The 14,644-nt window shown below is 47.1% G+C and overlaps 1 protein-coding gene across 1 annotated transcript in view; it reads right to left on the reverse strand.

Moving 5' to 3' along the window:
• The window catches only part of LOC119970181 (trans-2,3-enoyl-CoA reductase-like), a 225,374-nt gene that overhangs the window by 179,728 nt on the left and 31,002 nt on the right, over positions 1-14,644 (reverse strand). Inside the window, exon 3 of the mRNA XM_038804400.1 lies at positions 6,377-6,421. Coding sequence (XP_038660328.1) covers positions 6,377-6,421 — 45 coding nt within the window. The remainder of the gene's footprint in view (positions 1-6,376; positions 6,422-14,644) is intronic.

The raw sequence follows: 14,644 nt of genomic DNA on the forward strand, positions 1-14,644 counted from the left end.
ACCCATTAATCCCCACTCTTTGCTTTCTATTAATTAACCATTCCTTTATCCATGCTACGACTTTACCCAACGCCATGCATCTTTATTTTATGCAGCAACCTTTTGTGTGACACCTTGTCAAAGGCTTTCTGGAAATCCAGATATACCACATCCATTGGCTCCCTGTTATCCACCGCACTGGTAATGTCCTCAAAAATTTCCACTAAATTAGTTAGGCATGACCTGCCCTTTATGAACCCATGCTGCGCCTGCCCAATGGGACAATTTCCATCCAGATGCCTCGCTATTTCTTCCTTGATGATAGATTCCAGCATCTTCCCTACTACCGAAGTTAAGCTGACTGGCCTATAATTACCCGCTTTCTGCCTACCTCCTTTTTTAAACAGTGGTGTCACGTTTGCTAATTTCCAATCTGCCGGGACCACCCCAGAGTCTAGTGAGTTTTGGTAAATTATCACTAGTGCATTTGCAATTTCCCTCGCCATCTCTTTTAGCACTCTGGGATGCATTCCATCAGGGCCAGGAGACTTGTCTACCTTTAGCCCCATTAGTTTGCCCATCACTACCTCCTTAGTGATAACAATCATCTCAAGGTCCTCACCTGTCATAGCCTCATTTCTATAAGTCACTGGCATGTTATTTGTGTCTTCGACTGTGAAGACCGACACACAGAACCTGTTCAGTTCCTCAGCCATTTCCTCATCTTCCATTATTAAATCTCCCTTCTCATCCTCTAAAGGACCAATATTTACCTTAGCCACTCTTTTTTATTTTATATATTTGTAGAAACTTTTACCATCTGTTTTTATATTCTGAGCAGGTTTACTCTCATAATTTATCTTTCTCTTCTTTATAGCTTTTTTAGCAGCTTTCTGTTGCCCCCTAAAGATTTCCCAGTCCTCTAGTCTCCCACTAATCTTTGCCACTTTGCATGCTTTTTCCTTCAATTTGATACTCTCCCTTATTTCCTCAGATATCCACAGTCAATGTTCTCTCTTTCTTCCGTCCTTCCTTTTTGTTGGTATAAAATCGTTTGGAAGCTTCTCCACTGTTCCTCAACTGTTTCACCATAAAGTCTTTGCTCCCAGTCTACCTTAGCTAGCTCTTCTCTCATCCCATTTAATCTCCTTTGTTTAAGCACAAAACACTAGTATTTGATTTTACCTTCTCGCCCTCCATCTGTATTTTAAATTCCACCATATTGTGATCGCTCCATCTGAGAGGATCCCTAACTATGAGATCATTAATCAATCCTGTCTCATTACACCGGACCAGATCTAGGACCGCTTGTTCCTTCATAGGTTCCATTACATACTGTTCTTGGAAACTATCGCAGATACATTCTATAAACTCCTCCTCAAGGCTGCCTTGACCGACCTGGTTAAACCAATTGACATGTAGATTAAAATCCCCCACAATAACTGCTGTACGATTTCTACATGCATCAGTTATTTCTTTGTTTATTGCCTGCCCCACCCGCATGAGCAAAATCCACCTTTATTTTTCAGCTGAAACTCCCCCTTAGTTATTTCACCAATGGAATTTAAATTCCCCAACTGTTGGTGTAGAATTTGAATTCTTATCTCCAGATTGCTTATGTTGCTTAAGTTGCTAAATTGGGGGAAGGCTAACTACAACCAGATTAGACAGGATTTGGAGGCTGTTGTTTGGGAGAGGCTGTTTGAGGGGAAATCCACATTTGGCATGTGCCGGTGGAAAGGAAGGACATGAAAGGCGGGATGCGGGAACCGTGGATGACCAGGGAAATTGAGAATATTGTCAAAAAGAAAATAGATACATATGTGAGGTACAGACAACTAAAAACAGATAAAGCACTTGAGGTATACAAGGAAAGTAGAAAAGAGCTCAAGCAGGGATTTAGGAGGGCAAAATGGTGTCACAAAATGTCCTTGGCAGACAGGATTAAGGAGAAACCAAGGCATTTTATACATGTATTACGAACAAGAAGGTAGCTAGAGAAAGAGTTGGCCCACTCAAGGACAAAGGAGGGAAATTATGTATCGAACCAGAGGAAGTAGATGAGGTCCTTAATGAGTATTTTGCATCGGTATTCACAAAGAAGGGGGACATGTTGATTGGTGGTGTCTCAGAGGGATATGTAAACACTTTACAACGGGTCGTTATTGCGAGGAAGTGTTACGTGTGTTAAAAAGCATTAAGGTACACAAATCCTCAGGGCCAGATAGCATCTATCCCAGATTACGGAGAGAGGCAAGAGAAGAAATCGCTGGGCCTCTGACAGCAATTTTTGTGTCCTCATTGGCCATAGGTGAGATCCCGGATGATTGCAGGATAGACAATGTTGTACCGTTATTTAAGACGGGCTACAAGAATAATCCAGTTAATTACAGGCCAGTGAGCTTGATGTCAGTGATAGTGAAATTGTTGGAAAGGATTCTCAGAAATAGGGGGCAGGATTCTCCACGAACCGGTGGGGCGGGGTCACTCCGGCACCGAGGAGTGGCGTAAACCACTCCGGGGTCGGGCCACCCCGAAGGTGCAGAATTCTCCGCACCTTCAGGGGCTGGGCCAGTGCCGGAGTATTTGGCGCCGCGCTAGCTGGCGCGGAAGGGTTGGCGCCATGCAAACCGGCGCCGAAGGGCCTCCGCTGGCCGGCATGAGTTGGCACATGTGGGGGAGCGCCAGCGTGTGCTAGCGTCATCCCAGCGCATGCGCAGGGGGGTACTTCTCTGCACTAGCCATGGCGGAAGTTGACAGCGGTCAGTGCGGAGGGAAAGAGTGCCCCCACGGCACAGGCCTGCCCACAGATCGGTGGGCCCCGATCGCGGGCCAGGCCACTGTGGGGGCACTCCCTGGGGCCAGAGCCACCCGTGCCGCCCCGAGGACTCAGGCCGCCCATGGAGCCTGGTCCCGCCAGGAAGGACCTGTTGTGATTTTCCAACCCCGATGAATCTCAACTCGGCAGGGGTCGGAGAATCCCGGCCAGGATCTATGCACATTTGGAAGTGAATGGTCGTATTAGCAACAGGCAGCCTGGTTTTGTATGAGGGAGGTCATGTCTCACTAATTTGATTGAATATTTTGAGGAGGTGACAAAAACGATTGACGAGGGAAGGGCTGTGGATGTTGTCTCCATAGACTTTAGTAAAGCATTTGATAAGGTCCCTCATGGCAGGCTGGTGCAAAAGATTAGATCACATGGGGTCAGGGGTGAACTAGCTGGGTGGATCCAGAACTGGCTTGGCTATAGAGGACAGAGAGTAGCAGTGGAAGGGTGTTTTTCCAAATGGATGTCTGTAACTAGTGGTGTTCCACAGGGATCAGTTCTTGGACCTCTGCACTTTGCAATATATATAAATGACTTGGAAGAAAACGTAGCGAGTCTGATTAGCAAGTTTGCGGATGATACTAAGATTGCAGGAGTTGCGGATAGTGATGAAGATTGTCAGAGAATACAACAGGATATAGATAGGCTGCAAAATTGGGCAGAGAAATGCCAGATGGAGTTTAACCCGACAAATGCGAGGTAATGCACTTTGGTAGATCCAATTCAGATGGGAGCTATAAAATAAATGGCAGAACCATCAGGAGCATAGAGATACAGAGATCTGGGCTTGCAGGTCCACAGATCCTTAAAAGTGGCAGCACAGGAGGAAATGGTGGTAAAGAAAGCATATGGCACGGTTGCCTTCATAGGACGGGGTATCGAGTACAAAAGCTCTAAAATTATGTTACAATTATGTAGAACGTTGATACGGCCACATTTGGAATACTGTGGCCAATTCTGGTCACCGCACTACCAGAAGGATGTGGAGGCTTTGGAGAGAGTGCAGAAAAGCTTTATCAGGATGTTGCCTGGTATGGACGGTATTAGATATGTGGAGAGATTGAATAAACTGGGATTGATCTCCCTAGAGAGACGGAGGCTGAGAGGCGACCTGATAGAAGTGTATAAAATTATTACGGGTATAGACAGGGTGAACAGTTGGAGGCTTTTTCTCAGGGCAGAAATGACAATTACAAGGAGGCGCAGGGTCAAGGTGAGTGGGGAAATGTTTCAGTGGAGATGTGCGATTTACACAGAGGGTGGTGGTGGCCTGGAATGCACTGTCTAGTGAGATGGTTGAGGCAGATACGTTAGCGGCCTTCAAGACTTATCTGGACAGGCACATGAACAGATGGGGTATAGAAGGATACAGACGGTTGGTCTGGATAGGACACGTGATCGGCGCAGGCTTGGAAGGACGAAGGGCCTGTTCCTGTATTGTTCTTTGTTCAATGACACAGCAAATATATTACTACAACTGCAAATTGTTAACTAGAAATCCTTCAACCTACAGCACTACTGACTGAAAAGTGGAAAACCAAACCCTAGTATTAGACTGTGTAATACTCATTTGACTGTTGGTGTTTTGTGGCTCGATAGGTGGTGTTGCTATTTCTGAGCCCAAGTACAAGTCACACTCCTGGACTTGTTGAACACATCAGGAGCAGATTGATCATCAATCCATTAATTCTTCCAACACTTCCCCACAATCCTCCCAAAGAAGAAAGTGTGTGTGAAGTATTGAAACAATTTTTTTTTCATTTGGCACAGGCACAATGGACAGGATGGTCTCATTATAGGCTGTAAATTTCCCGTGAAATGTAATTATTCAAGGCACTAATGTCTGAAAACAAATTTACTGTTTTTTTTCATATGGCTCAATCTGCTTTATAATTACAAATTATAGAACCGAATATGCATTTCCATGTGCCAGTGCACCAGGATTAACTTTCCTTCTTTTGTAGTTTAAAACGCATGTGGATGTCTTTCATTCCAAATGCAAGAAGTTGTGTACATAGAAATAGGAAGTTGCAAAGAATGATAAATGATTGAGTTTTGGATAAGCAGTGCGATTTTGGTGCCCATGCACACACTAGGCACTAAAATACAGTCGACAAGAACAAAAGGTAATGAAAAAGACGAATGGAATTTCAGCTGTGATACTAAATGTGTTCAAATAAGGGGCCTCACGGTAGCATGGTGGTTAGCATCAATGCTTCACAGCTCCAGGGTCCCAGGTTCGGTTCCCGGCTGGGTCACTGTCTGTGTGGAGTCTGCACGTCCTCCCCGTGTGTGCGTGGGTTTTCTCCGGGTGCTCCGGTTTCCTCCCACAGTCCAAAGATGTGCGGGTTAGGTGGATTGGCCATGCTAAATTGCCCGTAGTGTAAGGTTAATGGGGGGATTGTTGGGTTACGGGTATACGGGTTACGTGGGTTTAAGTAGGGTGATCATTCCTTGGCACAACATCGAGGGCCGAAGGGCCTGTTCTGTGCTGTACTGTTCTATGTTCTATGTTCTAAATATAAAAATGAAGAATTGAAGCACCATTTCTGAGAGTACTGCATTCAGTTTGGGCCCTCGAGAAGGATACATTCGCCTTGAAGAGATTCGCCAGAATTAAACAACACTTGAAGAGTTAAATTATAAGGACAAATTGCATAAACCTGATTTATTTTCCCTTGAGTTAACAACTAAAGGTGACATGGTAGCACAGTAGTTAGCACAGTTGCTTCACAGCTCTAGGATCCCAGGTTTGATTCCCGGCTTGGGTCACCGTCTGCGGTGTCTGCTCGTTCTCTCCGTGTCTGCGTGGGTTTCCTCCGGGTGCTCTGGTTTCCTCCCACAGTCTAAAGATGTGCACCTTAGGTGGATTGACCATGCTAAATTGCCCTTAGTGTCCAAAAAGGTTAGGTGGGGTTACTGCATTCCGTAGGGTGCTCTTTCCAAGGGCCGGTGCAAACTCGATGGGCCCAATGACCTCCTTCTGCACTGGAAATTCTATGATTCTATGAACATTGAGTGGTGGTCTAATCGAGGTGTTTAAAATGTTGAAGGGATTTGACAGAGTAGGTACAAATAAAATAATTATTCTAGTGGGTATAATCTTAAAATTAAAATTAAAAGACAGGGTAATTATGAATGAGGTTAGAAAGAACATTTTTACAAAACAAAAGGGAGGGCAGTTTTGAGTAAATCTTCCTTCCCCTCACCGCCTCCAAAGAGTTGGGATGCTAGACCAATTAAAATTTTCAAGAAAGATCAATGGATTCATGTTAGATAAGTATATCAAGGGATAAAGATTAAAAACGATGATCAAATTGAATGGGAGGAAAGGCTCGAGGCAATGAATGGCCAACTCTTGTTTCTATATCTGGATCTCAACATGGGTCAATCAAAAGCAAGGGCAAGGATTAATATCTACCAGTCACACCAACTGATCAAACTTAAATAACTCTTAGAGTGATTTAGTATCTAGTTGCCATTATTGTTATGACATAACTGTCATCATACTTCCATCTTAAATTGTAATGAAACATTTTTATATCAAACTATCATATCAAAACTTACCGCATTCCTGGTGAAGGCCAACACATGAAGGATACCACTGGGGATCTACAAAAAAAAATACAAGGCTGACAAAAACAACATTTCTTGTTTCTTATTGCTAATTAAATAATTTGACTGATATCAGTACCATAGCATTCGTAGACAGTACTCAGTCCATTCCTGCTCAGAAAAACAAAACACCATCGTCCCTAATAAAATATTGTACATGTAGTTTTAAACCCAGTGACCAGAAAAATCTAGACCATTTTTTCTCTTCTGAAATGTTTATTTCCAATTGCATAACCATCAATGACAAATAATGATGTAAAGCATAATGAGTAATGGACTGGGCACTTTACCTTCCGTTTGTACCCTTATTCCTGTGAAGATAGTGACGACAGATGCATGCACGTAGACAACATTCTGCAACTCACTCGAATGACCATTTTTTTTGTCTTCCCAAAGGCAGCGAGTGATAGCCGCTTATTGTTCCATAAGGGAAGAAGGAAGTACATCTCTAGGAAAACGGAAGTACATCTCTAGGAAAAAGGAAGTATATCTCTAAACTGAGACTGATGTTGCCCTCAGCTGATATTGAATATTCTCACTTGTTGATAATGATCATTTAGTGTTGAGGTGATGGACATCTGTCAATATTTTTCTCCACCATGTCTGAGGGTGCTGAAGCCAACTGAAAACAAGCTTCAGTACAAACTGAAGTTGGACCATTTTTCCATTCCATTTTTCAGAGAGTCATAGAGCTTTACAGCATGGAAACAGGCCCTTTGGTCCAACTTGTCCATGTCGCCCAGTTGTTACCACTAAGCCAGTCTCAATTGCCCGCATTTGGCCCATATCCCTCTATACCCATCTTACCCATGTGCATGTCTAAATGCTTTTTAAAAGACAAAATTGGACCCACCTCCACTACTGCCTCTGGCAGCTCATTCCACATAGCCAACGCAGATGCCCTGAGTCACCTTCCACCTGCCTACAAGCCATCATGACCTTGCCAGTATCCATGAAGCAGATTAAAGCAAGGACCCAGAAGAACCCACACTGGCAACATTGCACCATATCATCCTCAGTAGCAGATTCTGAGGATGCGTCACAGATGCTGTGAAGCCCTTTCTCACCAAACAACAAGAGCTGAGTGTAAAAGATGGCATCATCCTGTGGGGCACCTGAGTTCTTGTCCCCCACCCAGGTCGGTGCCCAATCCAGACAGAATTATACAATGGACGCCATTCACATGGAGCTGCATCTGGTGGTCAGGGCTTGATACAGAAATCGAGAATCTGCTGAAACAGTACTCCTTGTGCGAGGAGAACCAGAAGCTCCCACGTTCAGTCGCGTTGCATAATGGGAATGGTCAAGAAGATCGTGGGTACAGGTGCACATTGACTTCACTGGCCTGTTCTTGGAATCAATGTCCCTTTTTATGGTCAACTCCCACTCGAAATGGTGAAAGGTTCATCATATTGGAAAAATATGTAGGTAGTCCAACTAGGGAAGGGGCCATCCTGGATCTGGTATTGGGGAATGAGCCTAACCAGGTGGTTGACGTTTCAGTTGGGTAGCATTTTGGGAACAGTGCCCATAATTCAGTAAGTTTTAAGGTATTGTTGGATAAAGATAAGAGTAGTCCTCAGGTAAAGGTGTGAAATTTGGGGAAGGCTAATTATAACAATATCCGGCAGGAACTGATTAATCCACATTCAGCAAGTAAAAGAGACTGTGTTACAGCAGCGTGTGAATGCTAATTCATTCCTTCAGAATCTTGCATTGATACTGTAGCAGACAGGCTTACCAATTTATTTTAAATGGGTTAACACTTCTGATAATGCAATGGAAAAGGAATTTCATATCAAGATTGGATTAATATGCTCCAGTGCAACTTGTAGGCCAGTGCACGAACTGTTTATTCCGCAACCATCTATCTTTGTTGGGTGGTACGGTGATGCAGTGGTTAACATTGCTGCCTCAGGTGCTGCACCGGGCCCACATGACTGGGACGAGGATGAGTAGGTTCTTTGGGGGTGAGGACAGGTGTGTCAGGTGCTCGGGGAGTCCAGCGAACCATGCCCATATGTTCTGGGCATGCCCGGCACTGGAGGAGTTCTGGAAGGGGGTGGCGAGGACGGTGTCGAGGGTGGTGGGATCCAGGGTCAAGCCAGGATGGGGACTCGCGATTTTTGGGGTTGGGGTGGAGCCGGGAGTGCAGGAGGCGAAAGAGGCCGGTGTGCTGGCCTTTGCGTCCCTAGTAGCCCGGCGAAGGATCTTGCTACAATGGAAGGATGCGAGGCCCCCAAGCGTGGAGACCTGGATCAATGACATGGCGGGTTTCATTAAGCTAGAGAAGGTCAAATTCGCCCTGAGAGGGTCGGTACAAGGGTTCTTTAGGCGGTGGCAGCCTTTTCTCGACTTTCTGGCTCAACGATAGGGTACGGGGACAGCAGCAGCAGCAACCCGGGGAGGGAAAAGGGGAGGGAAAAGGGGGGGGGGCCGACAATGACTATGTTTGTTTATTTAATTTTAATATTTTAAAAGTTCTTTTGTTGTTCATTAGGGTTGGGGGGGTGGGGGGATGTGATACATGCGCCGATACGGTCTGGGGGTGTCACAGTTATTATGGGTTATTTTGTTGCATTTCATTGTTTGTCGTTATGTTTTATATTTTCTGTAAAAAATTCCAATAAAAATTATATAAAAAAAAAAAAACATTGCTGCCTCAGGGCACTGAGGAGCTGGGTTTGATACCAGCCCCGGATCACTGCCCATGTGGAGCTTGCACATTCTGTCAGTGTCTGCTTGGGTCTCACCCCCACAACACATGTGCAGGCTAGGTGGATTGGCCGGGCTAAATTGCCCCTTAATTGGAAAAAAATAATTGGGTGCTCTAAATTTATTTTTTTAAATCTATCTTTGTGTAAGAACAAAATAACTAGGAGCAGGAGTAGGCCATCTGGCCCTTCGAGCCTGCTCCGCCATTCAATTAGATCATGGGTGATCTTTCCTGCCCGAACACCATAACCCTTACTCCCTTTATTCTTCAAAAGACTATCTATCTTTATCTTGAAATTATTCAATGAAGGAGCCTCAACTGCTTCACTGGGCAAGGAATTCCATAGATTCACAACCCTTTGGGTGAAGAAGTCCCTCCTACACTCAGTCCTAAATCTACTTCCCCTTATTTTGAGGCGATGCCCCCTGGTTCTGCTTTCACCCGCCAGTGGAAACAACCTCCTCGCATTTATCCAATCTATGCCCGTAATAATTTTATATGTTTTTCTAAGATCCCCCCGCATCCTTCTAAATTCCAACGAGTATAGTCCTAGTCTATTCAACCTCGCCTGGTAATCCAACCCACTCAACTCTGGGATTAACCTCATGAATCTCCTCTGTACATCCTCCAGCCCCAGTATGTCCTTTATCAGGTAAGGAGACCAAAACTGGCCTCACTAACCCCTTAACCGTTGCAGCTCCCTAGTCTTAAACTTCATCCCTTTAGCAATGATGGACAAAACTCCATTCGCCTTTTTAATCACCTGTTACACCTGTAAACCAATTTTTGCAACTCATGCACGAGGACACCCAGGTCCCTCTGCACAGCAGCATGTTTTAATATTTTGCCATTTAAATAATAATCAATTTTGCTGCTATTCCTACCAAAATGGATAACCTCACATTTGTCAACATTCCAGATATATCACATCCATTGGCTCCCCGTTATCCACCGCACTGGTAATATCCTCAAAAAAATCCACTTATTTAGTTAGGCATGACCTGCCCTTTATGAACCCATGCTGCCACTGTCCAATGGGACAATTTCCGTCCAGATGCTTTGCTATTTTCCAATCCGCCGGGACCACCCCAGAGTCTAGTGAATTTTGGTAAATTTTCACAAGTGCATTTGCAATTTCCCTCGCCATCTCTTTCGTACCCTGGGATGCATTCAATCAGGGCCAGGAGACATGTCTACCTGTAGCCCTATTAGCTTGTCCATCACTACCTCCTTAGTGATAACAATCGTCTCAAGGTCCTCACCTGTCATAGACTCATTTCCATCAGTCACTGGCATGTTATTTGTGTCTTCCACTGTGAAGACCGACCCAAAAACGAGTTCCTCAGCCATTTCCTCATCTTCCATTATTAAATCTCGCTTCTCATCCTCTGAAGGACCAAAAAGCCACTCTTTTTTTGTTTTACATATTTGTAGAAACTTTTACTATCTGTTTTTATATTCTGAGCAAGTTTGCTCTCATAATCTATTTTACTCTTCTTTATAACTTTTTTAGTAGCTTTCTGTTGCCTCCTAAAGATTTCCCAATCCTCTAGCCTCCCACTAATCTTTGCCACTTTGTATGCTTTTTTCTTTCAATTTGATACTCTCCCTGATTTCCTTAGATATCCACGGTCGATTTTCCCTCTTTCCCTCTTCTTTTTGATGGTATAGACTTTTGCTGAGCACTGTGAAAAATCACTTGGAAGGTTCTCTACTGTTCCTCAACTGTTTCACCATAAAGTATTTGCTCCCAGTCTACCTTAGCTAGCTCTTCTCTCATCCCATTGTCATCCCCTTTATTTAAGCACAAAACACTAGTGTTTGATTTTACCTTCTCACCCTCCATCTATATTTGAAATTCCACCATACTGTGATCACTCCTTCCGAGAGGATCCCTAACTATGACATCATTAATCAATCCTGTCTCATTACACAGGACTAGAGCCAGGATCGTTTGTTCCCTCATAGGTTCAATTACATACTGTTCTCGGAAACTGTTGCAGATACATTCTCAACTCCTCCTCAAGGCTGCCTTGACCAACCTGGTTAAACCAATCGACATGTGGATTAAAATCCCCCATGATAACTGCTGTACCATTTCTACCTGCAATAGTTATTTCTTTGTTTATTGCCCATCCCACCGTAATGTTACTATTTGGTGGCCTATACACTACTATACACTACTCCTATCAGTGACTTTTTCACCTTATTATTCCTGATTTTCACCCAAATGGATTCAACCTTATCCTCCATAGCACCGATGTCATTCCTTACTATTGCCCGGATGTCATCCTTAAATAACAGAGCAACACCACCTCCCTTACCATCCACTCTGTCCTTCCGAATAGTTTGATATCATTGGATATATAACTCCCAGCTGTGACCATCCTTTAACCATGTTTCAGTAATGGCCACTAAATCATAGTCATTAAACAGTAACTTATTTTCCGAAGTAATGCCTGGGTGTTGTTAAGACACTTTGTTTTTTAACTTATATTTTGAGGATCATCATGAAAGAAAATAAAAAATGTGGAAAGAATTACTTGATTTTATAAAGCTACTTTCAAGATCCCAGAACGTCTCAAAGCACTTTACAACCAATAAAGGAATTTTAAAGTATAGTCACTGTTATAATATAAGAAACAAATCAGTCAACATGTGCACAGCAAAGTCCCACAATCAACAAAGACAAAGGTCAATTTAGTAATTTTTTGGTTAAAGAATAAATATGAGTTACGACAGCAGGAAGAATTTCCCTGCTCTGTTTTATTTGAAATCGTGTCATAGGACCTTTTACATGCACCTTATAGGGAAGGTATTGCGACTACACCCTGAGCTGCTGCATCGTCAATTCCAGGCCAACTTGTCCTGGGGCGGGAATCTCTGAGTCCGCACCGGTTGGGAGAATCCCCTTTCCCGCCGTGTTTTTGTACAACGCCGTTTCACGATTCTCCCAAAAGGCCAAAACGACGTGGCTGTGATCGGCGCCGAGCGGCCCGGAGAATAGCCAGAGCGGCTCCCTTTAGCGATTCTTCGGGGTCCCGGTGATTCTGCGGGCCAAATTCCCAATGGCAGGAGCCCAGGTCACACCGGCGCCGTTCTAATCTGCTTTTAAAAATAGCGAGCCAGTCGTGTTGGCTCACGATCCGGAAGCAGGAGGTGAGGGGGTCGGCGTGGGGGGACCTCCGGGTGGCAGAATGGGCATGGGCATGGTTGGTGGGGTGAGGGGGTGACAGGGGGAGGGTCTCCAGGTTCGGGAGGGAGGTGTGGGGAGGTCAGCCCCGTTGGCCAGGAACGGGCCACCATGGCAGGGGGGTGTCTAATGCCATGGCTGCTATTACAGCTACCAGGCTGATGGGCACCGACCCTGGGCACTGGCTGAGCACAAGCCCCCGGCTGTGCGTATGGCTGCCGGACCCCCTCGGATGATCCCACCCAGCCGGCGGCACTCACCGGCGGGTAGGCCCAGGGCCGCACCCATAGCAGCCCCCAGTGAGGGCAGTGCCATGCATCGGTGGCGCCACCATGAGGGATGTGCAACAGGAGTCGGGCACAGAGGGCGCGGCCAGGGGTGGGTGTGCATGTGTGTGTGCAGCGCAAGCGTGGCACAACCGGCCAACCAGGGCGGCCATGCAGCCTATGGCATATGGTTGTGGAAGAGGCGCCATGGTTAAACCTGTTGGCTACCTCCTCCCCCTGCAAACCATAATGTTTGGGCACCAGCCAGTGATGTTGGCTGCCATGGCGGGGCCGCTGCCCTGCATGCAGCCCTGTGGCAGCAAAGGGATGGGCTGCAGAGAGTCAGGTGGCACCTGCTCAGGCTGCAAGGCCACCTGACCAAAAGGCGCAGGAGGAGGAGGACAATAACGGGGGCGAGGCACAGGATGGGGATACCGATGTGGATGGGGAGGAGGAGGAGGAGGAGGAGGAGGTGGAAGAGGTGGAGGAGGAGGTGCCACGGCGCCGGAGGCGGCTGATGAGGACTTGTGTCTACCGGTGCCGCATGTCCTTCGAAGACCTGCCGGACAGGGCATGCAGGATGAGACTCCGGATGAGCCGGGAGACCGTCGCCCATATCTGCCACCTGATGGCACACCTGGCACCGTGTGGAACGGAGGGAGGACATGCTATTCTGGAGGCCGTCAAGGTTACGGTGGCCCTGAATTTCTACGCGACGGGGTCGTTCCAGTTGCCGAGTGAGGCCTAGTCTGGCATCTCCGAGGCAGCGGTGCACCGGCTCTGGTACATGGCTGCCTGTGAGAGGGCAGCCCTGTCCTGGGTCACAGATGATGTATGCACATGAAGCTCCACGTCTTGCATAACCTGACCCATGGCCTTCACCACGAAAGCCACCTCTGCGGTGTGGCCTAGGTGGCAACCATGACCGGCACCACTCCCTGCTCCTGGACGCGGATGGACTCCTTCACCTGCGACTGAAGCTGCTGGAAGCTGGCCGTCATCCCATTGTCTAGTCCGTGGGTGTCTAACTGCATCGGGTATATGTGTGGTCTGGTCAGTCCATGAGCCCGGGACCCGTCTGGACAGCAGCTGGGTCCTGGGGCTGGGCTGCCCTCCGACTGTCAGGCCCCTCGGCTGCTCCTACCTCCACCTGCTGCACCAGTTCAGCTGTGTGGTGCGCACCAGTCAGTGTCCCAGAAGCCTCATAACTGAAGTGCCCAACTGAGGTGATAGTCTCTGCGATGGTGGAGGGTGTACGAGATAGCAGTGCCGAGAAGTCAAGGTCATCATCTGAGCTATAGTCCGGGGTGTCCTGCATCGACCCCTGGCACGGTGGGCCCTGATTCGCCCCCGTCTATGATTCACTGTCTTGTCTGAAAGTGTTCTCGGTTGCCGTCCTTTCTGTGTCGGTCCTCTGTGTGTCAGTGTCCGGGTCAAGTTTGTTAATCCCTCGACCACAGTGGCACTCATTCCCATACCCGACCCTGCAGGCACGGACATAGCACAGAGGCAGCTTGCATTGGTGTGTCCGTTTCCTGGGTTTCAGGAATCTGTGTGTCAGTGTCCTCGGTGTCGTGTGCATCTGGGTCCTGGGTGTCCGTGGCCTGGCTTTCGGTGTCCTGGGTGTCCGTCCTCTGTGTCTCCGTCTCCTGTGTCAGTGGACGGGCTTCCATGGGGTCTGACCTCCCCACCGTGGCCTGCGTCCCTGGGGGCCACTGGGCCTGGCACTGGCCGTGGGCCTGCAACACCAGACGGGCTGGGACCACCGGCGGCTGGTCCTGTAAGACACAAGACAGCACGTATCATTAGACAGGCGGCCTAAGGTGAGGGGAGTGCAGTGGGTATGGGTGAGGGGGTGAGGGGGTGCAGTGGGCATGGGATCAGGGGGGGTGCAGTGGACATGATGGGAGGAGGGGGAATCAGGTGGGGGAGTCTCACTTGCTGGTTCGCCTCCAACCTGACAGCCAGCAACATCCCGGTCCTCGGCTCTGCCTACGAGATCCAATACCCTCTGCTCATGGACGGTGAGCAGGTGCAGCAGGTCC

Source organism: Scyliorhinus canicula, chromosome 8 (genome assembly GCF_902713615.1).
Source record: "Scyliorhinus canicula chromosome 8, sScyCan1.1, whole genome shotgun sequence".
NCBI classification, from domain to species: Eukaryota; Metazoa; Chordata; class Chondrichthyes; order Carcharhiniformes; family Scyliorhinidae; genus Scyliorhinus; species Scyliorhinus canicula.